Source organism: Sabethes cyaneus, chromosome 1 (assembly GCF_943734655.1).
Source record: "Sabethes cyaneus chromosome 1, idSabCyanKW18_F2, whole genome shotgun sequence".
Taxonomy (NCBI): domain Eukaryota; kingdom Metazoa; phylum Arthropoda; class Insecta; order Diptera; family Culicidae; genus Sabethes; species Sabethes cyaneus.
The window spans coordinates 81,223,737-81,251,412 of NC_071353.1; the positions used below are offsets into that span (position 1 = coordinate 81,223,737).

General features: G+C 41.2%; 1 protein-coding gene across 4 annotated transcripts in view; it reads right to left on the minus strand.

The window, feature by feature from the left end:
• Positions 1–27,676, minus strand: part of LOC128732919 (syntaxin-binding protein 5) — a 1,693,445-nt gene that overhangs the window by 1,155,632 nt on the left and 510,137 nt on the right. For all 4 annotated transcript variants that reach the window (XM_053826374.1, XM_053826375.1, XM_053826373.1 and 1 more), the window contains one exon: positions 3,601–3,676. In XM_053826374.1, coding sequence (XP_053682349.1) covers positions 3,601–3,676 — 76 coding nt within the window. The remainder of the gene's footprint in view (positions 1–3,600; positions 3,677–27,676) is intronic.

The window sequence follows — 27,676 nt, forward strand, 5'->3', positions numbered from 1 at the left end:
TATCTGTCAATCGATCGACCAAAAGGTGATGTGAAGTCATCCTGCTTACTTATCGCGGAGTATCAGGCCTTTGCAAAATATTTTTTAAGTTTTTGTCACCCCCCCCCCCCCCCCCTTTGGAAATTGGCTTGAAAAATCGGGGGGCTAAAAAAAATTTGGAGGATATGAGTGTAAATTCAATTGTCCGTGGGCTCTACAGCCTGAAAAACACGAAAAATGAGTGTACCTAACACTTCTAGCACGAAACAGAAATGGAAATTCGAATTCGGAGTTTCCGAAAATCGTCCAAAAAAAATTCTCTCGTTTTTGTCTTCTTTTCGTACATTTTTGCATGGAAAATAATAACGTATATATTAAAAGCAAGAACAGATTTGGTTTTCACGCTTAAACTTTAAATAAAAATGCTTAAAACCCATGTTTTTTGCTCGATTAAAAAATTTACTTTGTTCCTCCCCCCCTTCAGTGTCCCAACACCGGAAGGACAAAAACTTTATAAAATATTTGTAATGGCCTAATTTTACTTTATTCTGAGCCTCATAATTATTTTAACTAAACTATTTAGAAAATTATAAAATACAATATTATTTTTTTAGGCATATCCAGTTCGAAAATGGTCCAGATATTGATCCAAATTTTATATTTTTTGCACCAAATCATTATCCAGGCCTTTACCTAATTTCTAAATCCTCCATTGACGCACAGATGATTTTATTGCCAAACCGGGTAATTTTGTAGGACGGTTGGGCATCACAAAGTTTCACGAGGGTGAGGAAGTTGGCGTTCTTAACCATCAGAAGTGGCTGCTTCTTTTTACTCAGACGAGTCTGATTTTGTGACTACAGGATCCGGTTGAATTTTATTGGCCTTAGGGTTTTCGGTCAGCGCGCTAAAGGTGTTTTGAAGCTTTGGTATATGCTTGATTAACGTGTTTAAACTATTTCTCATCTGAGTTTTGTCAAAACTTAAACTTACAGCAAAACTTTTTGCTGTATTTATATGGAAAATACAGGACGTTATTTGTCCAAAATTTTGATTCCAACCATTTTTACGATGTTGCCCGTAGATAGTTAAGCAGGGATAACCACTTTAAATAGAGTTTGGAATATTAGCTTCGTAACTCAATTCGAAGTTCCAATATTAGAGTTTCTTATACAATAAAGCTATATATAAATCTTCAGAATTGTATTCTCAAATAACTTGTTTCATTCTTCTGAGCATTATTTTTAATGATACAAGAATTGTCCCGTTTAGCATAATTTGGGATTTTTTTTACATAAGGCGAACAAATTGGGAAAATTTTACTCCACTTATATAGATTACTTATATAGATTATATAGATTACACTTTTGCTTCGTGCTAAAACAAATACGTAAAATCCAATTGAAAATTTTAAGTGTAACAGGTTTTGTGCTAAATGCCAATGCTAGCTTAGCTTAGACTGATAACAGGTTTTGTGCTAAATGCCAATGACGCAAAAATAGCTCTTTTTTAAGGGACATAGTACCTTTTACACCATATTTTTTGCCTAATTTCAAATATTTTTTCTCGATAACGCGAAAGGCAAATTGGATCGGGTTGTTTGCATTCGAAACATTGCATTTTATACTAATATTTGCAATTTTGTTTTCATAAGGGAACCTCTTCCCCTTGCCCCTACGGCTCCTTGAAAATAGTCGTTCAAAAAAACCATGAATTGCGGTACCATGGATTGGCGCTGGGGGCTTATCCGAATTGAAAAATTCCAAAACGACATGAAAGAACATTTAATTATCTCGTGTTTGATCCATCCTGTTTTAGAATCCGAACACATAACAAAATGGCGGACATTGATACATAAAAGTATGGTTTTTAAGCGAAAAAATTGACTTTAAACATTTCTAAAAAATACAAAAATTACAATATCAAGAAAAGGATGGGTCAAACACTAGATAATTTTGTTGGCTTTCAAACAAAAAAAGAATCATAAGAATTGCTTGAGCCGTTCTTGAGATATTTATGGTTCCGACTTTCAAAACCTGGTTTCGAGAAAAACGACGTACAAGTTTTTACTCGTTGTTTAATCGCTCCAGACATGCGCGGTACAAATAGCTGTAACTTTGCAAATATTTGGAATTCATTCAAACGACTTCAAACACATATGGTCAAAATGTTAATCTTTTGAAATAATCAATCAAAAAATTTAGGTTTTAAAAAATTGAAAAGGTACTATGCCCCCTTAACAGAAGGCAGTTAGTATCCCTCTTATCTTTTGATCCATCTTATCTTTTAATCAATGATGGTTAAAATTTTTGTATAATACTGAGAATAAATTAAGTTTATATTGTTTTAAGCATAAAATGACATATGTTAGCTAACTAATTAGGAAGACTTTTTAGTTTCAAAACTAGAGGCTACAATGTACAAACACTATGAAGCAACTACGAAAAAGGATGAGTGATAGTTAGTTTTATCAATATAATTAAGTTTTTATTTAGGCTATAAATCAAGCCTACTTTCAATATCCCGTGCTTATAGATTATTTATAAACGGAGATATTATAGTGACAACAAGCAGTTTTATGGAATATACAACGGCGTGTTCGTTAGTAGTAGGCAATGATAGCTACCGCCAGTGATGTCTCGGAGCGCAAAACTAGGTCCATTCTAAAATCAATACTAGGTCCATTCAAGATCAAAAAAGGGGGTTAACATTTTTAAGGAATTTGAAGATTTTACTTGTTTTACTGAACTTTTAAATTACTAAATTGAAATTACACATATTTTAGCATCATTTTAAGAGTATTGTTTTATTTCAAACCAGAAGGGTTCCGGGTAGTAACAGTTTGAAAATACTCTATGGTGACTGCCAAAACGCTGAAAAACAGCTACTTTTAAATACGCGGCAATAAAGTGGTTTTGGATATAATTTTAATTTAATTTTAGTATATTTACGTTCAGAAATGATTAAAGATAAACATAAAAGCTAAATATAGTACAAAGACTTGATAATTATATCCTAAAATTCTTATTTAAAAATAGGTCCATTCAAGATCAGAATTCGACTAGGTCCATTTCAAAATCATTTACCCTACAAGCAAGCTTAGACACATTAAAAATACACCCTTCGAATGGAACTCCTCATATTCTAACGACAGATACTTCAATCGAGTCATAACCAGACTAAGAATTGGTCACACCAGATTAACACACGGGCATTTTGTTAAGAGAGAAGATCCCGCGACCTGTGAAACCTGCGGTGTACTCATATCAGTGAAACATATTCTGATTGAATGTCAAAAATATGATGCAGCAAGGCAGAACAATCACCTGGATGCCTCTCTTGAAAAAGTTTTGGGTGACGACACTAACCAGCTTAGCAATTTAGTCAAATTCTTAAAAGATACTAACCTACACAAGGAAATTTAAAAATTATTTATAAGCTCTTATTAGTAAGCTATATTTTTTCTCTCGCACCGACCTGAATGACCAAAAGTTTAAAGGGTCGTAAATAAAAATAAACTAACAAACAAACATAAAGTTCATTTACTGGGCACATGGAAAAAATCTATGTGTGAAACACATAGAAACTATGCGAAAAGTTTTCTCAGTGTATGATACTCACCCAAGTCTATTTGTTTTAACTTCCACTTTTTGAATTGGTTTACATGTATCCGTTTTTCCATCTTTGTTAGTTTTGGCTAAAAGTAAAATGACAAAAGTGAATATAATTCTACAAGATGTAGTATCTGCACTGCATATCTGCACAACTTCAAAGTATCTGATATTTCTGGTAATAAAACAGATACTGTCAGTCAAAAAAATATCCGATGTCATACACAGCGTGTGGGGGTGCATGGCAAGCACTGAGGTAGCAAATTTGTATGTTTTTGGACAGAATATAGTGACATTTTTGATAATTTCAACTACTCACAGTTACGGTCATATGAATCTCACTGGTAGTACCTACACACTTAAAAAAAGTACCGAGCTCGGTAAATTATCGTAAATTTTACCGAACTCTGAGCAGCAGAACGTTTGGTAAAAATTTTTTATGATGCCAAACATTACTAATGATCCGTAAACGTCGATTGGCACCATCGAATTTTACCGAACGTTCGGCTGCTCAGAGTTCGGTAAAAAAATTTAGGCGTGTAAGGACCTACACACTTAATTTTTTTTTACGGTAATTTTAATTTATTTTAATTTACGGTAATTTACCGAACTCGGTACTTTTTTTTAAGTGTGTAACCTCAGATTGCAGTTCAGAGCTAAATGATGTAACAATATACCTAACATGTGTTTATGTACGTTGAAGTTAAGATGCAAGTTCAGGTGACAAGCTGATTAATTGGAAAGTCTTCAAATGAAATGTTGTATGGGTAAAGTTCATCCACAATTATGGATTTCTTAAGCAGATGCATGAGTTAAAAAAATCAATTCCAGCACATACTATTGTTTAAAAGCAGTTTATAAATGTTTTTTATTTATTTAGTCGTCGAATCATAGTAGACCTTTTACATTAGTTATTATGCTAATATCTTATACCGTTCTGATTCAAACTTAGAACAGTCTCAAACTTCGAACACTTCAGAATAAAATGCTCTTAGTATCGGTAATATGATAAAATATTATGCTTATTGTATACCACCGTGTTCGTTAGAATATCCCCTGTACGGTATTATACAACAAGCATAATATTTCAGCATATTGGCAATACTAAGAGCATTTTATTCTAAAGTGTTCGAAGTTTGAGATTGTTTTAAGTTTGAATCAAAACGGTACTAGTAATATTTCTACAATACAATCTACAGATAAAATTGATTGAGATTTATTGATTACTAGTTGACCCAACAAACTTCGAATTGCCACAAATTAACCTGTGTTGTACATAAATCACGAATCTCGGATGATCTTTGTCACAATCTCAAGTTTTGCAAGTTTCTGAGGAGTTCAACCTTAGATGATTCATTTTGGCAGTTACGTAACTATGAAAGCATCCCAGTTAACCAATAAGCATCACCAATGCTATTCAAGTGTAGGCCAATAAGCATTTAAGTCGCCTTAAATGCTACTTAAATGCTATTTTGGCAAAATATACAGCTACTTTACTGATAACCTTCTTATAGTGCTGACAATGCTAATTTACAGCTAATTACCGACACGAAGAATTTGAATACAATTTTGGATGCCTATTTACAACACCTATGCAGTCAAAAAGCTAATATACAACAACGTGCAGTATAAAATACCAGATATGCTGATTTGCTGCTTATGTTAATGCTTATTAGTTACCAGGAATGGGTAGTTTAATATACAAATTTGCAATTTTTCCTCACAGTAAAGTAGAAAACAACTCCCCTGTCCCCTCATTGCATAGCCAGAAAGCGGATAGTAATATTCGTCATGATTGTACAACATTTTGCCGAATATCATTTTGTGAAAAACCTTAAGCGTAATGTACGATTTCAAGGAAAACTTCTTCGTGGAAAGTACCATTTCGCGATCCTCTCCTTACTCGCTGTCGCTCGTTCCAGGAAACCCAGGTAGACCTAGGAAAACAAATAAAACTAGACAGTAGTGATTTCTGCGGGGAGTTACCTCCCCCAGTGGGCGGCCCTTCGGACGGTTTTTGTGGTTTTGTTATTGACTAATGTTTTATGGAAGAGTCTCGAATTTCTCGAGTTCGATTAGACCGAGTTTCGCAAAAATTTCTGTTTTATTTGTATGAGAGTCCATATCCCCCTACCACAGGGGTAAGAGGTCTCTAACTATCATAAAATAAATTCAAAACTCCAAAATCTCCCACATGCCAAATTTGGTTCAATTTGCTTGATTAATACTCAAATTATAAGGAAATTTGTATTTCATTTGTATGAGAGCCCACTCTCTTAAAAAGAAAATGGGTCATAACTCGCTTTCTAAAGAGGAGAGGAATCTCAATTCACCACAGAAAAAAATCTTGCTTCCAAAACCACTCACATGTCAAATTTGGTTCCACTTGATTGATTAATTCTCTAGTTATGAAGAAGTGCGTATTTCATTTATATAGGAGCCCCCTCCTGAAGTGGAGAGGGGTCCTAATTCACCATAGAAAATATTCTTGCGTACAAAAACACCCACATGCTAAATTTTGTTCCATTTACTTGATTAATTCTAGAGTTATAAGGAAATTTGTATTTCGTTTATATGGGAGCCCCCCCCCCTCCTAAAAAGGTGAGGGGTCCTAATTCATCATAGAAAAAAATGGTTGCCACCAAAAACACCCACATGCCAAATTAGGTTCCATTTGCTTGATTAGTTCTCGAATTATGAGGAAATTTGTATTTTATTTGTGTAGAAGCCCCCCGTCTTAAAGTGGAGATGGGTCCTTATTCATCATAGAAACAATTTTTGCCTCCAAAAACACCCACATGCCAAATGTTGTTCTATTTGCTTGATTAGTTTTCGAGTTATGCAGAAATTTGTGTTTCATTTGTATGGGAGCCCCCCCTCTTAGTGGGGGGATGGGTCTCTAACCATCACTAAAACCTTTCCGGGCCCCAAAAACCACTACATGCAAATTTTCACGCCGATTGATTCAGTAGTTTTTGATTCTAGAAGGAACATCCCGACAGACAGACAGACAGACAGGAATTCATTTTTATATATAAGATTTCATCCGACATAGGTTGTCCTAATGAATATTCAAATATGCCACCTTGAAATGCACAAATCACAGTTTCAAGGCGGCACAAAAACCCTGCATCTTTTCACAGAAGGTTATAAAGTAATAAAACTTATTGTAACGATGTACTATTTTTATGTTTATTATTTATTATTTATTATTTATTACCTTAACGAGCTGAACTGGTCACTCTGTAGTCACCTAGATAAAAAGAGTTAACAACTACTTGTACATGCCATGAAGTTGTAGGCATTGGGCTCGACTGCAAAGGGTCACAGAACAGAAGTGGAGGTCCGAAAGATTCGGCGATCAAAACTGATAACAGAGTCTTTTTTGTTTTTATTTTTCTTTGGGAAGGTTTTCGCATAAAAGCGAATAACAGCAGTTTTCACATGCTTTCGTGTGCATTCGTATGCGTTCGTGTGTTTTCGTGGAAAAAAGTGACTCGCTACCGCCAGGTTCGCTAGTTTCTGTAGAAAGTAGCATGTACGTGTTTGGATTTCTGCTTCCACTTCTGTTCAGTGAAAGAGTGGTTTATTCTAGAGTAGACAGTCGTGCAGTGCGGACGTGCTCGACGAGTTCGTGTAGAACAGTGGTGCCCAGACATAGGCGTGGTGCAAGCCAAATCAGGTAGCCCCATGAGTCCGCGGGCCGCAATGACCTCTGGCGATTTCTGCGCATAACAAAATGTAACATAGGCGGCAGCAAAAGCCGATTTTTAGGAATCACCACAAGATTTTAACTGGAAAGCAATCAGATCTATAATATGCACGACTGATCTGAGTGACCATCTGTGTCACCAACAAAATTATTCATAAGTTCTCCATCCCTCAAACCAGTCCGTGGGCCGCACGAATCGTCACGAAGGGCCGCATGCGGCCCGCGGTCCGCAGTTTGGCCATCACTGGTGTAGAACGTTGTCTTTACAATGGCGACGAGGAACAAAGTCGGTGAGAAAAAAATGTCACAAATAACCCATTTAATTTTGTTTAATTGGTTGATTTCGTGGTTTTAGCAAAGTGTGACTATATTATATAAAAGTCTGCTAAACGCGTGGAAGAAAAATGGAATCAGTTCTTCTAGTCAGAAACAAAATGGGAGAAGAAATGAGTATCAGTTAAAAAAAGTAAACGAAGGTTTCTTTATATGTATTGGTGATTATTACTGCTCTTAACATGAATGTGCAGGTAATTTTAAGCGAAGCTGATAATAGCTATATGGTGTTAAGCTATGTTGCTTGTTAAAAATTAAATGTTGGTTAGCTACGTGCATAAATGTTAGTTAGCTACGTGCAAGTTGTAAGTTGGCTACGTGCAATCTAATGGTTGGCTACGTGCAAGTTGAAAGTTGGCCGGTGCCAGCTAAAAGTTTGCGACATGCAAGTCGAAAGTTAGCTAGGTGCAAGTTAGACGTTTGCTTCATGCAAATTATTGCTAGATGCTTAGGTTCGTGCTAGTTGAAGGTTCGCTATAGCGAAGTTGTGTGCCAGGTATTGAAATTGTAAGTTTGCTACATGAAAAGTATGGAATGGCTACGTGGGAATGTTAGATCCGTCTGAAGCGAATGTAGGCTTTGCATTATGCGAAAATTAGCGATGAGTGCGCAGTTTCATAATGTCTGGGGACTGCCATGCTTGAGAAGAAATCGTATGACTGTTTTGTTTGTTCGTCAAGATACAGTAGTGATTGCTCCGTTGATGATGGGAGCAGACCCGCGGTACGATTGGGTTACTTTTTCGCAAGCGAATAAGATCGGCAAATTTTGATGTGTTTTTCGGAGGCATCGAGCTTCAAGATTATAATGATAAGGATACGAATTATGAAGTTGGCAGGTGGCAGAGTTCGGGGAAGTAGTCGTATACTGCTATTCAGCTGTAGCATCATTAAAGGAATGTTGTGCATCGCAGCATAGAGCATGATGCAAATCAGAGTTCTCGGGGAGGGGTCGGACGTGTAGGTTTGTGTATTTGCCGATGGTCGGGCTGGAGATTGAGCAAAAGTACGACGTTCAAATTGGAAGTTCTGTGAGATTTTTGATACGGTGTCCTCCACATTGAGTCTGGGCCTGGTATGTGGAGGGGCTCAGAGATGCTTCCAGGGGTCCTAAGAGTAGCGTGGGTATCTGGAACAATGGGGAAGTACTACAGTTCAAAACTTTTTAGAAGACAGTATCGTAGAGAGCGGGGGACCGCTCACCTTGGTTTCGCCATTGGTACCTGTTTAAGAGTCGAAGTGAGAGATTCGTTCGTGCGTCGACATAGGGGCGCCAGACCGCACCATAAACCAAAAGAATTTTCCGATGCTAAGTATCGACGCAGCGCTGATTTCGGTCACAAGGGTGGCGAAGCTGTCTAAGTTTGACTAAGGGGCCTGGCCCCTGGCCCTGGCAGGTGTTGTGGGTTCAAATCCGGTTAAAATATCTGATTATAGCTTGGTTCGACACATGCACCTTCCAGCATTGGACAAAAGATAGGAGTCACAACTTGTTAAGCGTAGCTACCTATTACCCCCTCCTCCCCTTCCTTTCCACTCTTTCTCCTCCATTCTCAAAAAATCCTTCTTCATTACTTTCCCTTACCGTCCCTTCATCAATTGTAGAATCGTTTCAAAAAAATATTAATATATGCCTGACCGCATTTCAAGATCATGACTAAAATCACGAGTTTGGTCAATTTTATTTTTTTCAGTGCTTTATGTGATCTGCTTGCCGAGGTAAAACGATATCAATTAACAGGGTTTCGATTTCTCTGATAGGCTCGAAGAGCGGATTTCCGTAAGCGATTAAGCCTAGTAAGAAGCCTGTTTTCCCAGATAGGCTTAGGACGCGGACGAACTCTGGGAACATGCTGCAGAATAAGACCTTGTATTTTTACGGTAAACCTAGAGACTGCTTCATCCGGATCATTGCAACTGCTAATTAAATTCCAGTCAACTTCCCTTAAGGCGGAAATGATTGCATCATAGTTTCCTCGCCGAAAGTCAAAACAATTGGGATCGAATGCGTCAATGAATTGTGCTTTTAACATATAGTTAAACGTAACCATCAGTAGCGGATGGTGAATATCAACATTGCAAACGATATCACGAGCTTTAATAACGGAACAAGCAGACAAAGCGCTGATTTACAAAAATTAAATCCAGAAACCTTCCGTTCGGATTACATATAGGGTTAATCTGGTACATGTTATGCAAAGCCATGCCAACTAATAAATGTGAGCTACCAATATTCACCGTTGATCGTAAAGCGTCAATGAAAAGGTAACCATCTTGCGGGTGCACCGACTAAAATAAACCAGGACGACTGAAATCGCCAAACAGCATAATATAGTCGTTGATATCAGTCGAGTAAACAGCTTTTTCTAGCGACGAAATATGACGATCAATGATATCGACTTCATTCAGCAGCCTAGGTGGGTTATAAATAGCGCCGCAAACAATATTTGAACCATTGTTGTTAATCGTTACCCATAACTGCTCAAGTGATTCATCCATTGCTCCGACTAGCAGTGCGGACGACAATGAACGACGAACATCTATAACCACTCCGCCGCCCCTAACATTGATGCTATTCTTTGAGGTACGATCCGAATGATACACAATATAGTCTGTTCCAAACAGTTCAACAGATGCGATTTGTGAATCGAGCCAAGATTCGGTTAGCACAATACAATCGTAAAGCGAATCTGAAACCTCCAGTGCAAATTCAGAGATTTTGCTTCGCAACTCGTGTGCGTTCTGATAGTGAAACAGTAGATGTATAGGCTCGTGCTCAGACGAAGGGATGGGTTGTAGTTGTTTACGACGAGTGACACCATCGCTGCGGCTGTTGGTGGGGCTATGGGGAACGAAATCTGCTTGAATTTTTTGATTGGGGCTTACCATATGATGGGGGCTTACCCGTTCCGTCCTCGAAGGATTTTCCACCGTCGCGAAATCGACGGCCCAGAAAGTCTGATTAGCACGACGAGTCCACCGGGGAATACGGGGCACAATGCCTACGTCAATGGTTCTATTCACTGCCACTTGCACGGTTCTGTGAGAGTGTAGAATTGCACTTTATGGAGATAAATTTGCACTTAATGCACAGGTATCGATCGTAGTCGCCACTAGACAATTAAGATCACTGAACAGATCGGCATTGGCACAAATTATAATTGTTTCTAGCTACTGTACTGGACTAATTTTGGAATTCTCTAAACTTGGATCACACGAGATGCGGTTACTATATGTACACGCTTGGATGGTATATTTCGTACTGACTATATATACAATGATTCGCTAGACTACTTATGTACAAAAATGATCAATATTAGTGAGTACCTTATCGGATTGCGCATGCGCGCTATTAATTCTCTCCTCTCTATACTCTTATCACCAGGGATGTTAGATACAGTAACATGTCGATTTTAATGTAGGTAATTCATTTTGATAATCATTTAAATAGATTTAAGTTTAACATTATTTAACTTAAATTTAGTTCAATTATGGTTTAAGAAGATTTAAGGTAATTGTAGTGTAGTTAGATTTAAGATTATTTAGGATAATTTATTGTAAATAGAATTATGTAAATTTTAGATTTAATAATTGATAATATTCATCATTCCGGCCACCTTGCCCCCCGGCCAGATGGCCCCCTAAATCCACCGGTGGTCGAAAACTCAATTTTGCGGTGCTGATGAAGACTGCGTTGGATTCATGATTTCCGTTCTCGGAAATTTTATAGCCTGCGGTTCCCACAAATCCGATGATTTGTTTCGCTCTTCAAACTGCCGAAAATAAATTCCTTTCGGCCAATTCGTAGCATCCAAAGCAGTATCTGTTAGATGTGCATCAATGCCAATTTTAAAAGAAATAAATGCCAAAGATTTTATATCAGCATCTCTCTTTACAAGTTTTTTTACAACCGGTTGAGTCTTCGGACACGTGCACACTTAAAAAAAGTACCGAGTTCGGTAAAATATCGTAAATTTTACCAAACTCTGAGCAGCAGAACGTTCGGTAAAAAAATTTCATGATGCCAAACATTACTAATGATCCGTAAACGTCGATTGGCACCATCGAATTTTACCGAACGTTCGGCTGCTCAGAGTTCGGTAAAAAAAAATTAAGTGTGTGAGGCGCAATGCGCGATAGATACAACCAAAATTTGGCGACAGGTTGCCGAACGGTCTCGACAAGTTTGGGAAAATTTTCAGTTGATCTAGTGCCGCTTATCAAATTAGAAAAACCAGCGGATCGCTTGGGAGTATCATTCAGTGAAGCGATTCTAGGGCGCCTAGTTCTACGACTGGCCGATGAAATTGCAGAAGTCGAATTCGCTGAAAATTTTCCGAAATCGATCCGATTAATGTAGCAATTTGACCATCATTTTTAACTTCCTTCATACAGTCGTTAACAAAATCAGCGAGAGACGACAAAATAGCAGCAGTAGTACCTAACGAATTTTGCGCCTTTAAATTGTCAATCAATTTCATGCAGTCCGCGCAGAACCACAGCAAATTCGTTTGTTCATTGAAGTAGTCTAAATTCGATCGCACCCAGCCAATGCATTTCATGTGAGCTATATGCTCACGTAGATGACATTTGATCAAGTTCAGATTTTTAATGGGATGAGAACATTCGTAGCTAACTTTATCCATCGTTACAAGAGCTTTTACAAGCAGGTGGTCTAAATGAAGGCGATTGAATAACCAGCTACAGTTTGGTATAGTTGGGCACAAGCGGCGTGGCCAGCGAACAGGAGATGAGGTTTAATTCCTTATTCACAGATGTCGCTTCAGATGAAAAAATGCGCGTAGCGGTAGTGGCAGTAGTGGCGCTCTTCCCCCATAGACCAGTACATAAAGTCACGTGGGTTTCCCGCGACGGCCGAACAGAAAACCAAATCGACCACATCTGCATCAGCCGGAAATGGAGAAGGAGCCTTCTTGATGTACGCAACAAACGCAGCGCTGACATTGCATCCGACCATCATCTTGTTATCGCTGAGATACGTCTGCGCGTCGCACGTGTCCAACGACGGGAGGAGAAAGTTGGGTGCCGCTACGACGTCCGCCGATTGGAGAATCCTGAGGTGAAAAGGGCCTTTGTTGAACAACTTGAATCTCGAGTCTCGGAGTTGCCACCTGGTGGAACCGTCGAAGAGCAATGGACCGGCATCAAGCACGCCTTCATCACGACCAGTGATGAAACCCTCGGCAAAGCGCGCAGTGGGCGGAGGGAGTGGATTTCGGATGAAACTTGGAGGAAGATCGACGAGCGGAGAGAGGCGAAAGCCGGCATTGAGCGAGCGCGGACCAGATCGGCTAAGACAGCTGCCCGTCAACGATACGCCGAACTGGAGAGGGCTGTTAAACGTGCTTGTAGGCGGGACAAGAGAGCCTGGACTAACTCCCTAGCCGAACAAGGAGAAACCGCCGCCGCCAATGGTGATATCCGTTTGTTGTACGATATTTCTCGCCGCCTTAGTGGTGCCAGGATGAATACAAAGATGCCGCTAAAGGACAGAGCTGGTCAGCTATTGACTGACCGTACAGAACAGCTTAAGCGATGGACTAAACATTTTGAACAACTCTTCCGAGTTTCAAATGTCAGAGACAGTTTGTCGAATAAATCGCGTGAACTCGGAGGTGCCATCGCTGGATGAAATTGTAGCAGCCATCAAGAGTATGAAATCCAATAGAGCGCCAGGGATAGATCGTATTTCAGCCGAAATGCTCAAAGCTGACCCATCTTTGTCAGCCCAGATGATGCATCAGCTTTTCAGCAATATTTGGGAAACCGCAACTTTTCCGGTGAACTGGATGCAGGGCATATTGGTCAAAGTCCCTAAGAAAGGAGACCTAACGGAATGCGGTAACTGGCGTGGCATCACATTGCCCTGTATTACTCTCAAAGTACTCTGTAAGGTAATCCTCAACCGGATCCAGGAGAAGATCGACGCTACTCTCCGGCGGCAGCAAGCTGGATTCCGTGCTGGCCGATCGTGTGTAGACCATATCACAACGCTTCGCATTATATTGGAGCAGATCAACGAATTCCAGGACTCTCTTCTGGTGGTATTCGTTGACTTCGAAAAGACGTGCGACCGACTCAATCACGAAAACATCTGGGGCGCACTTAGGCGTAGAGGAGTTCCAGATAAGCTAGTCCATCTCATCGAGGCTCAGTACGAGGCGTTCTCGTGCAAGGTTTTGCACGACGCCGTCTTGTCCGACCCCATAAGGGTTACTGCTGGCGTGAGACAGGGCTGCATTTTATCACCGCTTCTGTTTCTTATCGTTATGGATGAGATATTAGTTGGAGCAATTGACAGTAGACCAAATCGAGGATTGCCTTGGAATCCTCTAACGATGGAGCAGCTAAATGACCTCGACCTAGCCGACGACATTGTCTTGCTCGCACAACGCCGAAACGACATGCAGAGCAAGTTAGATGACCTCTCCGAGAGCTCCCGAGCATCAGGTCTCACAGTCAATGTAGCGAAAACTAAGTCTATGGTAGTGAACACTGACAATGCCACCAACTTCACAGTAGCGGAACAACAAGTTTATTTGTTTATTTATTTATAATAAATCTGACAATTTGTCTTAATGAAGTGTATGATGTACTTATATAATATTTAATCTTTTCACTCGGTTAACAAATTGGGATGCAGACATTCCAAACTCGAACACAGATTCCACCGAAGTAAACAGGCGTACCATCGCAGCGATAGGCTGGTTGTAACCATAGCGTGTTCGATAAAATCCTGGCTGCATTAATGATCGCTGTCGCAAGGATCTTCCTGATGCCCGGAAATCAAGCAGGGATAAAAGATGTGGGCAATCGATGTCACCAGCGAGCAATTAAACAACGAAAGCGGCTTGCTGGATTTTTCGTCTCCGAGCGAGCGTTTCGAGACTAAGCAGTTGACATCTATCTGGATAGGCTGGGAGATTCCAGGGATAACGCCATGGAAGATTCCTGAGAGCGAGCCGTATGAATCTTTTTTGGACTCGCTCGATCCTTAAGTTCCACGTTACGTCGTTCGGTGTCCATATAATGGAAGTATTTTCAAGGATCGGCCTAACAAGAGAACAGTATAATGCCTTTAAGCAATGCGGATCCGTAAAGCCCTTGGCAATCTTGGAGATGAAGCCAAGCTGTCGGTTTGCCTTGGAAATGATCGACTTGTAGTGCGCATGAAAGGTAAGCTTAGGATCCAGTAGAATACCAAGGTCAGGGCTTGAAAAGGGATCGCAAGTTGAATGTGACTGCCGTGAATGCGAACTTTCCGCATTCAAACTCCGCTTTTTGAACGATCATTTGACTTTTTTTCTTATCCAGTCAATATGCCGCTTGCGCTGCTGCCGTCTTACAATTCATGCGGCAGCTCAGCAAAAGCAAACAGTCAATCTCCCGTTTTGCTTTGCGCTTTGAGAATATAAACTGCAAACTGACTGGAAGCATACGGTGACGTATTTTTTCGTTTCTCTTTTTGTCTCCAAATCGGCTGCTCACAGTAATAGTTTGTCACCCGGACGTCGGTCCGACGCAAGCAAAATATTCGTTTGTATTGGACGGAGTCCGACCGACTTCTTCCATGCACATGTAGTGGTTGTTTTTTTGTAGTATTGAATCATACGATTGTGCGGTTGCTTTTCGTTAGCGTGGTGATTGCCAGTCATTTGACTGTTTTGCAGTCATTCGCTGCTCCAAACGGTAAAGGCAACTTGATCGAAACGAAAATGTCAAAAAGCATTAGAACGCATTCATACTGTTGCGTGCATTCGGCGTTTGACTGAGCAAACTGCCAGTTGTGTTATGCATAGCGTTCGTATTCCACCTCTAAACGGACGGTGTGAACTTGAATGCGCGTTGGTGTGACTGCGGTAGAAAAAAAGGATCGGTTGAAGCCCTGACCAAGGTCCGTTAATGGTCCACTCGATTCAAAATAGTACCGTCGATATGGTAATCAAACATAATCGGATCTGAAGCAAGGTTACCACATGCACAGATTATTCTGTGTTTAACAGATAATTGAAAAAAATCGCCTGTACAGAATCTGTATGCATAGAATACAGATTTTCGCCAAATTACACAGATTAAACAGATTTTTGAGCTTTTACATGAGAGTGAAAGAGATGGAAATAGTAAGCAAAATGATTCTCTATCTCTTTCACTCTCATTGTTTTGCATTGGACAGATTTTTGCACAGATATTTTTCCTCACCGTACAGATTGTCAGATTATTCCAACAAAAACCACAGAATTATATGTGGCATCCCTGATCTGAAGAACGATGAAAGGTCATGACGTTGCATTTTGCGATACTTATAACAAGTTTGTTCAGCTGACACCAATTGACGAACACGTTTAGCAACATTTGCAGATGGAGGCAGTCCTCAATAGAGCGCACCACTACGTAGATTTTCAAATCATCGGCGTAAATGAGTTTGCTTCTGTAACCAAGCGAGAATGCAACATCGTTGAAGAAAACGACGAACAAAAGTGGTCCTAAATTGCTCCTTTGCGGAACTCCAGATTTATTAACAAACGGTGACGAGATGCTTATACCGTGTTTGACATGAAGCGTTCTTTCAATCAGATAGGATGAAAGCCACGACACCAATCTGCTCGAGGCTCCCATTCGCAACAATTTACGCAGTAACACTTTGTGGTCAATTTTGTCGAAAGCCGCTTTCAGATCCGTATAGATGACATCAACTTGCGCTCTGCCTTCCATAGCCGTCGAACAAGTGGTAACGAAGTCTAACAAGTTTGTAGTTACGGATCTGCCAGGAATGAAACCATGTTGGTCAGAGGAGATATGAGACTTCGTTGCTTGTAGAATTCGGTCGCTGACGATAATCTCGAACAATTTCGAGGCGGCGGAAAGGCTGGTAATCCCACGGTAATTTCTGACGTCACGACGATCACCACTTTTAGTTGAGCAGGTAGACGCCTTTCAATATCTTGGTAGCCAAACAACGCCCGATGGTGGTACCAAGACTGATATAGCCACACGGACCAGGAAGGCCAGGGTTGCTTTTGCAGGTCTGTGAAACATTTGGCGCTCAAACCAGGTCACTCTACGTACGAAAACCCGAATCTTTAATTCAAATGTTAAATCCGTACTGCTGTATGCCTGCGAAACGTGGTGCGTCTCAGAGGAGACAACGCAAAAACTGCAGGTATTCATTAACCGGTGCCTGCGATACATTATTCGTGCCTGGTGGCCTGATAATTGGATATCCAATGAGGAACTCCAACGTCGGTGTCATCAACGGCCGATAGCCACAGAAATTCGTGAACGTAGGTGGAAGTGGATCGGACACAACCTTGAGGAAAGGTGCGAACGAGGTTTGCAGAGTAGCACTCGACTGGAATCCACAAGGACAGCGTAGAAGAGGCAGACCCAGAGGCTCATGGCGACGGAGCTTAACCAACGACATCCGGACTGTAGACGAGAACCTGTCCTGGCGACAGGTAAAAGCCATGGCGGGTAACCGTCAGCAGTGGAGATCTCTGATTTCATCCCTTTGTTCTGCCGGACCGGCGGACATGGACACATATGTAAGTAAGTAAGGTAGTGGCAGTTATATATGCAAAATAAAATCAAAAATACACTTCGGTGATTGAATACAATCTTCACTTAAACTTCACCAAAGTCACAAAAGAGCACTTCGCGATTAGTCGACAAAGTAATATTCGCGAGATTTGAAATTCAAGCAAAAAGTTAAGTAAAAGTCGGAGCTTAAAAACAGTTTCTCAATAATACAGGCTAGGTTTCCAGAATGTGTCGTAGTGTTTGTACATTTATAAACAAGCAGCGGGCTCCATAAGAGGGAAGAGAAAAGCTTGTCCAATTCGGTTTACGCAAAGCAAACACCACGTATTGTTTTTGTACTGATTCTATTCGTTCCTGGAGTAATAATGAAAATGGTGACTAGACTATGCTACAGTATTCTAATATTGACCGGATCTTTTTATTTTTTCGCACTTTTGAACCGAATTATTTCCTAGAGAAACTATAATGTTTGGCATGCTTCTTTTTCTGCCAAAAGCTACTGATCACAATTTTTGTATTTTAAGTTGGAGAAGAAACAGCTAACCCATGAAAAAACTGGAATGTGCGAACTCAGGTCATTGATTATGGTACATGTGGCGAAGTCACAGCTCTGCTGAACGTTACTTGGACATATCCTTTCTAAAACCAGTACAATGGGCGCCGAAGACTTCCTGGCGATTGCTTATTGAGACTCCTAGATTAAGTTATGTGTTTTGTGTATTGTATAATATTCCATCGAATTCCAGCTCTACAATGGTTAATCAGGAAAGAGCTTTGTCCCTTGTCTTTAATTAAATATTTGTATTAGTGGTTCAATAAAGGAAAAAAAAGTTGGAGAACACTTCTGTTACACCGAATATAGAAAACCTGTACTTCGAGGATAAATACTCTGAGATCCTCCTTGTTTGTAATTCCTGAATTTCATATCATCGACATACATATACAGGCCGGACTCGATTATCCGGGGATTCGATTAACCGGGGATTCGATTATCCGGGATTCGATTATCCGGGTTTTTAGACTCGATTATCCGGGTGAAAAAAAAAATTTTTTTTTCACTGATTTATTTTAAACCCAAATGTTATAATTTTCATGCTACATAATGATTCCAACTAAACAAGCATTGATTAACCTCCCTAAAGCTACAAAACTCCTTTCTTATATCTCTTTTATCGGCGAAAAAACAAAAATAAATCCTGCGATGATGAAATCAATTTTTTTACTTAAAAATCATCATCACCATCATCATTATCATCATCATCATCATCATCGTAACCATCAGTAAAAAAAATTGCAAAAAAGGAAATTTATGACTTTAGGGGAGATTGATCAATAATAAAAAAAACATTTATAATACCTAAATATTGAAAAACATAACATACAAAAAATAATATTGTACCAAAAAAAATCATCAGTGGAAAAAATCGTAAGAAAGGAATTTTCTGACTTTTGGGAAGATAGATCAATAATAAATAAAACATTTCTGATACATAAAAGTCAAAAAACTTGACATACCAAAAAAAAATTTGTACCAAAAATGATGATTCGATTATCCGGGTGATTCGATTATCCGGGCTGAAAATAAAAATGACTTACTTACTTACTTATGTGTCCATGTCCGCCGGTCCGGCAGAACAAAGGGATGAAATCAGAGATCTCCACTGCTGACGGTTACCCGCCATGGCTTTTACCTGACGCCAGGACAGGTTCTCGTCTACAGCCCGGATGTCGTTGGCTAAGCTCCGTCGCCATGAGCCTCTGGGTCTGCCTCTTCTACGCTGTCCTTGTGGATTCCAGTCGAGTGCTGCTCTGCAAACCTCGTTCGCTCCTTTCCTCAAGGTGTGTCCGATCCACTTCCACCTACGCTCACGAATTTCTGTGGCTATCGGCCGTTGATGACACCGACGATGGAGTTCCTCATTGGATATCCAATTATCAGGCCACCAGGCACGAATAATATATCGCAGGCACCGGTTAATGAATACCTGCAGTTTTTGCGTTGTCTCCGCTGAGACGCACCACGTTTCGCAGGCATACAGCAGTACGGATTTAACGTTTGAATTAAAGATTCGGGTTTTCGTACGTAGAGTGATCTGGTTTGAGCGCCAAATGTTTCGCAGACCTGCAAAGGCACCCCTGGCCTTCCTGATCCGTGTGGCTATATCAGTCTTGATACCACTATCGGGCGTTGTTTGGCTACCAAGATATTGAAAGACGGCTACCTGCTCAACTTGTTGTCCCGCTACTGTAAAGTTGGTTGAATTGTCAGTGTTCACTACCATAGACTTAGTTTTCGCTACATTGACTGTGAGACCTGCTGCCTGGGAGCTCTCGGAGAGGTCGTCTAACTTGCTCTGCATATCGTTTCGGCGTTGTGCGAGCAAGACAATGTCGTCGGCTAGGTCGAGGTCATTTAGCTGCTCCATCGTTAGAGGATTCCAAGGCAATCCTCGATTTGGTCTACTGTCAATTGCTCCAACTAATATCTCATCCATAACGATGAGAAACAGAAGCGGTGATAAAATGCAGCCCTGTCTCACGCCAGCAGTAACCCTTATGGGGTCGGACAAGACGCCGTCGTGCAAAACCTTGCACGAGAACGCCTCGTACTGAGCCTCGATGAGATGGACTAGCTTATCTGGAACTCCTCTACGCCTAAGTGCGCCCCAGATGTTTTCGTGATTGAGTCGGTCGAACGCCTTTTCGAAGTCAACGAACACCAGCAGAAGAGAGTCCTGGAATTCGTTGACCTGCTCCAATATAATGCGGAGCGTTGTGATATGGTCTACACATGATCGGCCAGCACGGAATCCAGCTTGCTGCCGCCGGAGAGTAGCGTCGATCTTCTCCTGGATCCGGTTGAGGATTACCTTACAGAGTACTTTGAGAGTAATACAGAGCAACGTGATGCCACGCCAGTTACCGCATTCCGTTAGGTCTCCTTTCTTAGGGACTTTGACCAATATGCCCTGCATCTAGTCCACCGGAAAAGTTGCGGTTTCCCAAATATTGCTGAAAAGCTGATGCATCATCTGTGCTGACAAAGATGGGTCAGCTTTGAGCATTTCGGCTGAAATACGATCTATCCCTGGCGCTCTATTGGATTTCATACTCTTGATGGCAGCTACAATTTCATCCAGCGATGGCGCCTCCGAGTTCACGCGATTTATTCGACGAACTGTAGGCGTCGTACGCTGCTGGTTTTGTTGGTCTCTGACATTTGAAACTCGGAAGAGTTGTTCAAAATGTTCAGTCCATCGCTTAAGCTGTTCTGTACGGTCAGTCAATAGCTGACCAGCTCTGTCCTTTAGCGGCATCTTTGTATTCATCCTGGCACCACTAAGGCGGCGAGAAATATCGTACAACAAACGGATATCACCATTGGCGGCGGCGGTTTCTCCTTGTTCGGCTAGGGAGTTAGTCCAGGCTCTCTTGTCCCGCCTACAAGCACGTTTAACAGCCCTCTCCAGTTCCAGTTCCTCCACTGGTCGTGATGAAGGCGTTCTTGATGCCGGTCCATTGCTCTTCGACGGTTCCACCAGATGGCAACTCCGAGGCTCGAGATTCAAGTTGTTCAACAAAGGCCCTTTTCACCTCAGGATTCTCCAATCGGCGGACGTCGTAGCGGCACCCAACTTTCTCCTCCCGTCGTTGGACACGTGCGACGCGCAGACGTATCTCAGCGATAACAAGATGATGGTCGGATGCAATGTCAGCGCTGCGTTTGTTGCGTACATCAAGAAGGCTCCTTCTCCATTTCCGGCTGATGCAGATGTGGTCGATTTGGTTTTCTGTTCGGCCGTCGCGGGAAACCCACGTGACTTTATGTACTGGTCTATGGGGGAAGAGCGATCCACCAATGACCATGTCGTTATTACCACAGAATTCTGTAAACAGCTCCCCGTTTTCGCTCATCTCTCCTAGGCCATGGCGTCCCATGACGCGTTCAAGGTCCGCGTTGTTTGAGCCAATCTTCGCGTTGAAGTCGCCCATGTGAATTTGGATGTCCCCCTTCGGGATTTTCTCAACCACGCTGTTCAGTTGGCTGTAAAAGCTCTCTTTCTCCTGCAGGTCGGCAGCATCTGTTGGCGCATAGCACTGGATTGCCGTAAGGTTCCTAACCCGTGTTCTAAATCTGGCAACGATTATTCGCTCATTTATTGGTTCCCACTTCATCAGGGCCACATGTGCCCCTGGGCTCAGTAGGAATCCAACTCCTCTTTCTCGAGTAGCATTTTCACCTCGTATGCCAGAGTAGAGCAAGACTTGCCCGGATGATGTCCTGTGTTCGCCAGTACCCGGCCAGCGGACCTCGCTCAGCCCCAGGATTTCAAGCTTCAGGCGGCTAGCTTCCCTTGCAAGTTGAGCCAGCTTGCCCTGCTGGGCAAGGGTCAGTATATTCCATGTTCCGATTCGTGTCCGTGTTTTCATGCTAAAGGTCGTTGCCAATAATCCGGAGAGATTTCTTCTTTCATTTTCATTAACTTTTTGTGTGTTCTGGTACAGTAGGCTGTTAACCTAAGGTCCTTATCCCGCTGATGGGGCTGCCATCTTAATGTGGGCGGAAGCCACTGTGCCCCCTTTCCTGTTAGCATACGACAACCGAAGTTGCGTACCCCAGCCGGCACCTCGTGGAGGTAGGAATAGGAGTTAATGAACAGAGGTTATGGAATGCACATGTTCACCCTTTGCCAGCCAAAAATAAAAATGAGCACCCGGATAATCGAGTCCGGGCTGTATTAAAACTTATTTCTCAGCATGAAAGAAATATCGTTCACAAATAAAATAAACAAAAGAGGTGAACCTTGGGGAACTCCAGAGGTTACTTTTATACGATTTGACTGTTTTCCTTCAAATTTAACTATTTGTTGACAGTCAATCAGTTTTAGTAACAGAAGTACGCAATCTTTGATTTGGTTCAGTAATTAAACCCATATTGTGCAATTATTAGACAGAAATTATGCTGATACTACGACTTAACAAATACACAATTATGAATCACTTTTGGGAGCGGTCCCAATTATAAAACTTTTTTCATTTTATTGGCAGCAAATTCATTTAATAAACGTTATTTTAATCTTATCTATACCTATAAAAATGGATTTCTATCTGTCTGTCTGTCTGTCTGTCTGTCTGTCTGTCTGTCTGTCTGTCTGTCTGTCTGTCTGTCTGTCTGTCTGTCTGTCTGTCTGTCTGTCTGTCTGTCTGTCTGTCTGTCTGTCTGTCTGTCTGTCTGTCTGTCTGTCTGTCTGTCTGTCTGTCTGTCTGTCTGTCTGTCTGTCTGTCTGTCTGTCTGTCTGTCTGTCTGTCTGTCTGTCTGTCTGTCTGTCTGTCTGTCTGTCTGTCTGTCTGTCTGTCTGTCTGTCTGTCTGTCTGTCTGTCTGTCTGTCTGTCTGTCTGTCTGTCTGTCTGTCTGTCTGTCTGTCTGTCTGTCTGTCTGTCTGTCTGTCTGTCTGTCTGTCTGTCTGTCTGTCTGTCTGTCTGTCTGTCTGTCTGTCTGTCTGTCTGTCTGTCTGTCTGTCTGTCTGTCTGTCTGTCTGTCTGTCTGTCTGTCTGTCTGTCTGTCTGTCTGTCTGTCTGTCTGTCTGTCTGTCTGTCTGTCTGTCTGTCTGTCTGTCTGTCTGTCTGTCTGTCTGTCTGTCTGTCTGTCTGTCTGTCTGTCTGTCTGTCTGTCTGTCTGTCTGTCTGTCTGTCTGTCTGTCTGTCTGTCTGTCTGTCTGTCTGTCTGTCTGTCTGTCTGTCTGTCTGTCTGTCTGTCTGTCTGTCTGTCTGTCTGTCTGTCTGTCTGTCTGTCTGTCTGTCTGTCTGTCTGTCTGTCTGTCTGTCTGTCTGTCTGTCTGTCTGTCTGTCTGTCTGTCTGTCTGTCTGTCTGTCTGTCTGTCTGTCTGTCTGTCTGTCTGTCTGTCTGTCTGTCTGTCTGTCTGTCTGTCTGTCTGTCTGTCTGTCTGTCTGTCTGTCTGTCTGTCTGTCTGTCTGTCTGTCTGTCTGTCTGTCTGTCTGTCTGTCTGTCTGTCTGTCTGTCTGTCTGTCTGTCTGTCTGTCTGTCTGTCTGTCTGTCTGTCTGTCTGTCTGTCTGTCTGTCTGTCTGTCTGTCTGTCTGTCTGTCTGTCTGTCTGTCTGTCTGTCTGTCTGTCTGTCTGTCTGTCTGTCTGTCTGTCTGTCTGTCTGTCTGTCTGTCTGTCTGTCTGTCTGTCTGTCTGTCTGTCTGTCTGTCTGTCTGTCTGTCTGTCTGTCTGTCTGTCTGTCTGTCTGTCTGTCTGTCTGTCTGTCTGTCTGTCTGTCTGTCTGTCTGTCTGTCTGTCTGTCTGTCTGTCTGTCTGTCTGTCTGTCTGTCTGTCTGTCTGTCTGTCTGTCTGTCTGTCTGTCTGTCTGTCTGTCTGTCTGTCTGTCTGTCTGTCTGTCTGTCTGTCTGTCTGTCTGTCTGTCTGTCTGTCTGTCTGTCTGTCTGTCTGTCTGTCTGTCTGTCTGTCTGTCTGTCTGTCTGTCTGTCTGTCTGTCTGTCTGTCTGTCTGTCTGTCTGTCTGTCTGTCTGTCTGTCTGTCTGTCTGTCTGTCTGTCTGTCTGTCTGTCTGTCTGTCTGTCTGTCTGTCTGTCTGTCTGTCTGTCTGTCTGTCTGTCTGTCTGTCTGTCTGTCTGTCTGTCTGTCTGTCTGTCTGTCTGTCTGTCTGTCTGTCTGTCTGTCTGTCTGTCTGTCTGTCTGTCTGTCTGTCTGTCTGTCTGTCTGTCTGTCTGTCTGTCTGTCTGTCTGTCTGTCTGTCTGTCTGTCTGTCTGTCTGTCTGTCTGTCTGTCTGTCTGTCTGTCTGTCTGTCTGTCTGTCTGTCTGTCTGTCTGTCTGTCTGTCTGTCTGTCTGTCTGTCTGTCTGTCTGTCTGTCTGTCTGTCTGTCTGTCTGTCTGTCTGTCTGTCTGTCTGTCTGTCTGTCTGTCTGTCTGTCTGTCTGTCTGTCTGTCTGTCTGTCTGTCTGTCTGTCTGTCTGTCTGTCTGTCTGTCTGTCTGTCTGTCTGTCTGTCTGTCTGTCTGTCTGTCTGTCTGTCTGTCTGTCTGTCTGTCTGTCTGTCTGTCTGTCTGTCTGTCTGTCTGTCTGTCTGTCTGTCTGTCTGTCTGTCTGTCTGTCTGTCTGTCTGTCTGTCTGTCTGTCTGTCTGTCTGTCTGTCTGTCTGTCTGTCTGTCTGTCTGTCTGTCTGTCTGTCTGTCTGTCTGTCTGTCTGTCTGTCTGTCTGTCTGTCTGTCTGTCTGTCTGTCTGTCTGTCTGTCTGTCTGTCTGTCTGTCTGTCTGTCTGTCTGTCTGTCTGTCTGTCTGTCTGTCTGTCTGTCTGTCTGTCTGTCTGTCTGTCTGTCTGTCTGTCTGTCTGTCTGTCTGTCTGTCTGTCTGTCTGTCTGTCTGTCTGTCTGTCTGTCTGTCTGTCTGTCTGTCTGTCTGTCTGTCTGTCTGTCTGTCGAGAACTAATCAAGCAAATGGAACCATATTTGGCATGTGGATATATTTGGAGGTATGAATTTTTTCTATGATGAATTAGGACCCCTTACCTATTTAGGAGGGGGGCTCCCATACAAATGAAATACAAATTTCCTCATAACTCGAGAAGTAATGAAGCAAATGGAACCAAATTTGGCATGTGGGGGGTTTTGGAGGCAGGGATTTTGTTTAAGGAAAGGAAAAGGAAAAATCAAACTTTAGTTTTTTTGCATTTTCGAGAGGTTTATACCTTCAGAAATGTCACGCCAGAGGATTTTTTGATATCTAATCTCGTTAGAAGGTTATGGCAGAAACTCTGGGGTCACCTCAAGGGAAGTGCATCGCTGGACGAAACTCGTGTTTTTCTCGAAACCATACCTTTTCAACTAGCGGTACGTGTATCTCAGCATCTAGTGGTCCGAGTTGGCTGAAATTTTTTTTCAGCATGTAAAAATGAATTATCTAAATTGTTACGTAGCCGTTTTTTGATACAGTGGTTTACCGATTTTATCTACCCATCCGAAAATTTTTGGTAGATATATTTGGAAAGTAGACAAATTTGGGGAAAAACAAATCGCTCCAAAATAATTTAAATAAACAAAAAATATTGTTATTATTAATCATTTTTTTCAATTATGTATTATTTCAGCGTAATCTTACGCATAGGACTCATTTTATTCATATCAACCAATTCAAAATTGCTCTGATTTTATTCAAATTTTGTGTGCTTATTCCTTTGCAGTATATTTTAGCTTCGTATTTTTATTTGGTACTTAGGGTTCTCTTTTCTGAGTCAGTGTGGTCCCAAAAGTTACCATTTTTTCCACCTTTCTTTCTTTAAAAATTCATAACTTTTGATCCATTGAACCGATTTAAATGACGTTAATACCAAATGGAAAGTATTTTAATGAGCTTTTTAGACAAAAATATTGGACTGAAGCCCAAACTTTTTTTTTATTATCGCAAAAACAACGAAAACATTCACTTTTTATGTTTCCAAGGTGTGTAGACCAAAGAAACTCTAAGTTTTCATAAAGTGTCGAGAATACAATGGAGACGCATGGTTTTGCTTTTACTTGTAATAAAAGGGGTTTTTCACAAAGAAATGCGTCTTCAAAATAAAAAACCATACGAGTCCATTGCATGGACGCATCTTTATTTCTTAAAAAAGAGTATCTCAAAAACGGTCTGTTTTTTGATATCGTATGTAAACAACTAGCTTGCCATTGAAAGTATGGTGAAAAAATAAAAAACGAATATGTTAAATGTTTTAAGTAATTTTAAGAGGCTGCTAAAAAATGTTTTTGCAATCATAAAAAACTTTGAACGTCAGTTTACTGTTTTTTTTCTGAAAAACTCATTAAAATACCTTTATTTGGTAATAAAATTATTAAAATCGGTTCAATGGTTCAAAAGATTAGAATTTTTAAGAAAAGAAAGGTGACAACGATAGTGCCTAGCGGAGACGATGTGTGCCCGATAGCGTTACGGTAGAGAAAAATCTCACAAAGGATCATTATGAAATGTTAAAAATAAACGTTACACAATAAAAAGAAGTTACTTTGCGTATTTGACTTCAGCACTATTATACCCATTCTCTGTATAATTACATACCACAGATGCCATATAGTAAACTATAAAATACAAAGAAATGTTCTCTGTTATGCATAAATGCATGAAATCTTCTAATTTTTCATGCCGTATGGTTGAAATAACAATTTTAAAAAAAGGTAGATAAAACCGGGTAAAACGGGTAGTTAAAATCGGGGGTACCTAAAATCGGGTGTAGATTAAACCAGGTGTAGATATAATCGGAATACCACTGTATCTCAATTTTTTTATGAGCTCGCAATTGGCGATTTTTGATGACAAAACACTTTTCTTTTGGAAAAATTGCCGCCATTTTGGTAATTTTTCAAATTTTCAAAAACCCCTACGTAACAATTTAGGTATTGATCTAAAGCTTCCAAATCATCCTTGAAATCCGTTTTCCGATACTCCGTTGGTTCCCGGTACGTACCGCCAGTAAGGAACTATTTTCTAGAGCGCATCCACGCGCCCAGCTGCCACCAGCATAATATTCACTATTTTGGCATTCAAAAAACAGAAAATACATGTTTGAATATAGCTTAACCTATAACCAAAATATCTCAACACTTAACTATAATTCCAACATGCGAGAAAAATTCACGAAAGTCCATTATTTTTCGACCTTCCAGAGTAGGATCCCCCCTTAATAATGGTTTGAGACCCCTCACCCCTGTAGTAGGGTGATAAGGACTCTCATACAAATAAAACAGCAATTTTTGCGTAACTCAAAAACTAATCGAACTCGAGAAATTTTAGACTCGTTCATTAAACATTAATCAATAACAAGACCACCGAAAACTATCAATAGTAACATTAGATAATTCCGCGCGAGACGGTCACAGGTCGCGACTGTTGCCGGCGACTTGCCGTCGGAAGCGCCTGCCACTGCGGGGGGCAGACTCCGTAGAGATCACCTCTATCTAGGTTTATTTATTTTCCTAGATCTACTGACCTCTATTACTTTCCCTCAGTTAGGTCACCCTGCGAAATGGTACTTTCTACGAAAAGATTGTCCGTGAAATGGTCCCATCCCGCGTAAGGTTTCTCGCGAAATGGTATTCTGCGAAACTCTATATTCCGCGTTATGGTCAACTGAGAATTGGTGTTCCGCAAAATGGTATTCGGCGAAATGGTTTGTAGTAATGGCGAATAGTTTAATGCTATCCGCTTTATTTTATCAGACTAAGCAATTGGAGGAGTTGTTTTCAACTTTACTGTGAGGGAAATTTGTATATTAAAACACCCATGAATTCCCCAGAAACTTGCAAAACTCGACATTGTTACAAAGGCTATCCGAAATTCACGATTTATTTACAACACAGCTTAATTTGTGGCAATACGAAGTTTGTCGGGTCAGCTATCCTATATATAAAAATGGATCTCTGTCTGTCTGTCTGTCGGGATGTTCCTTATAGAATCAAAAACTACTGAATCAATT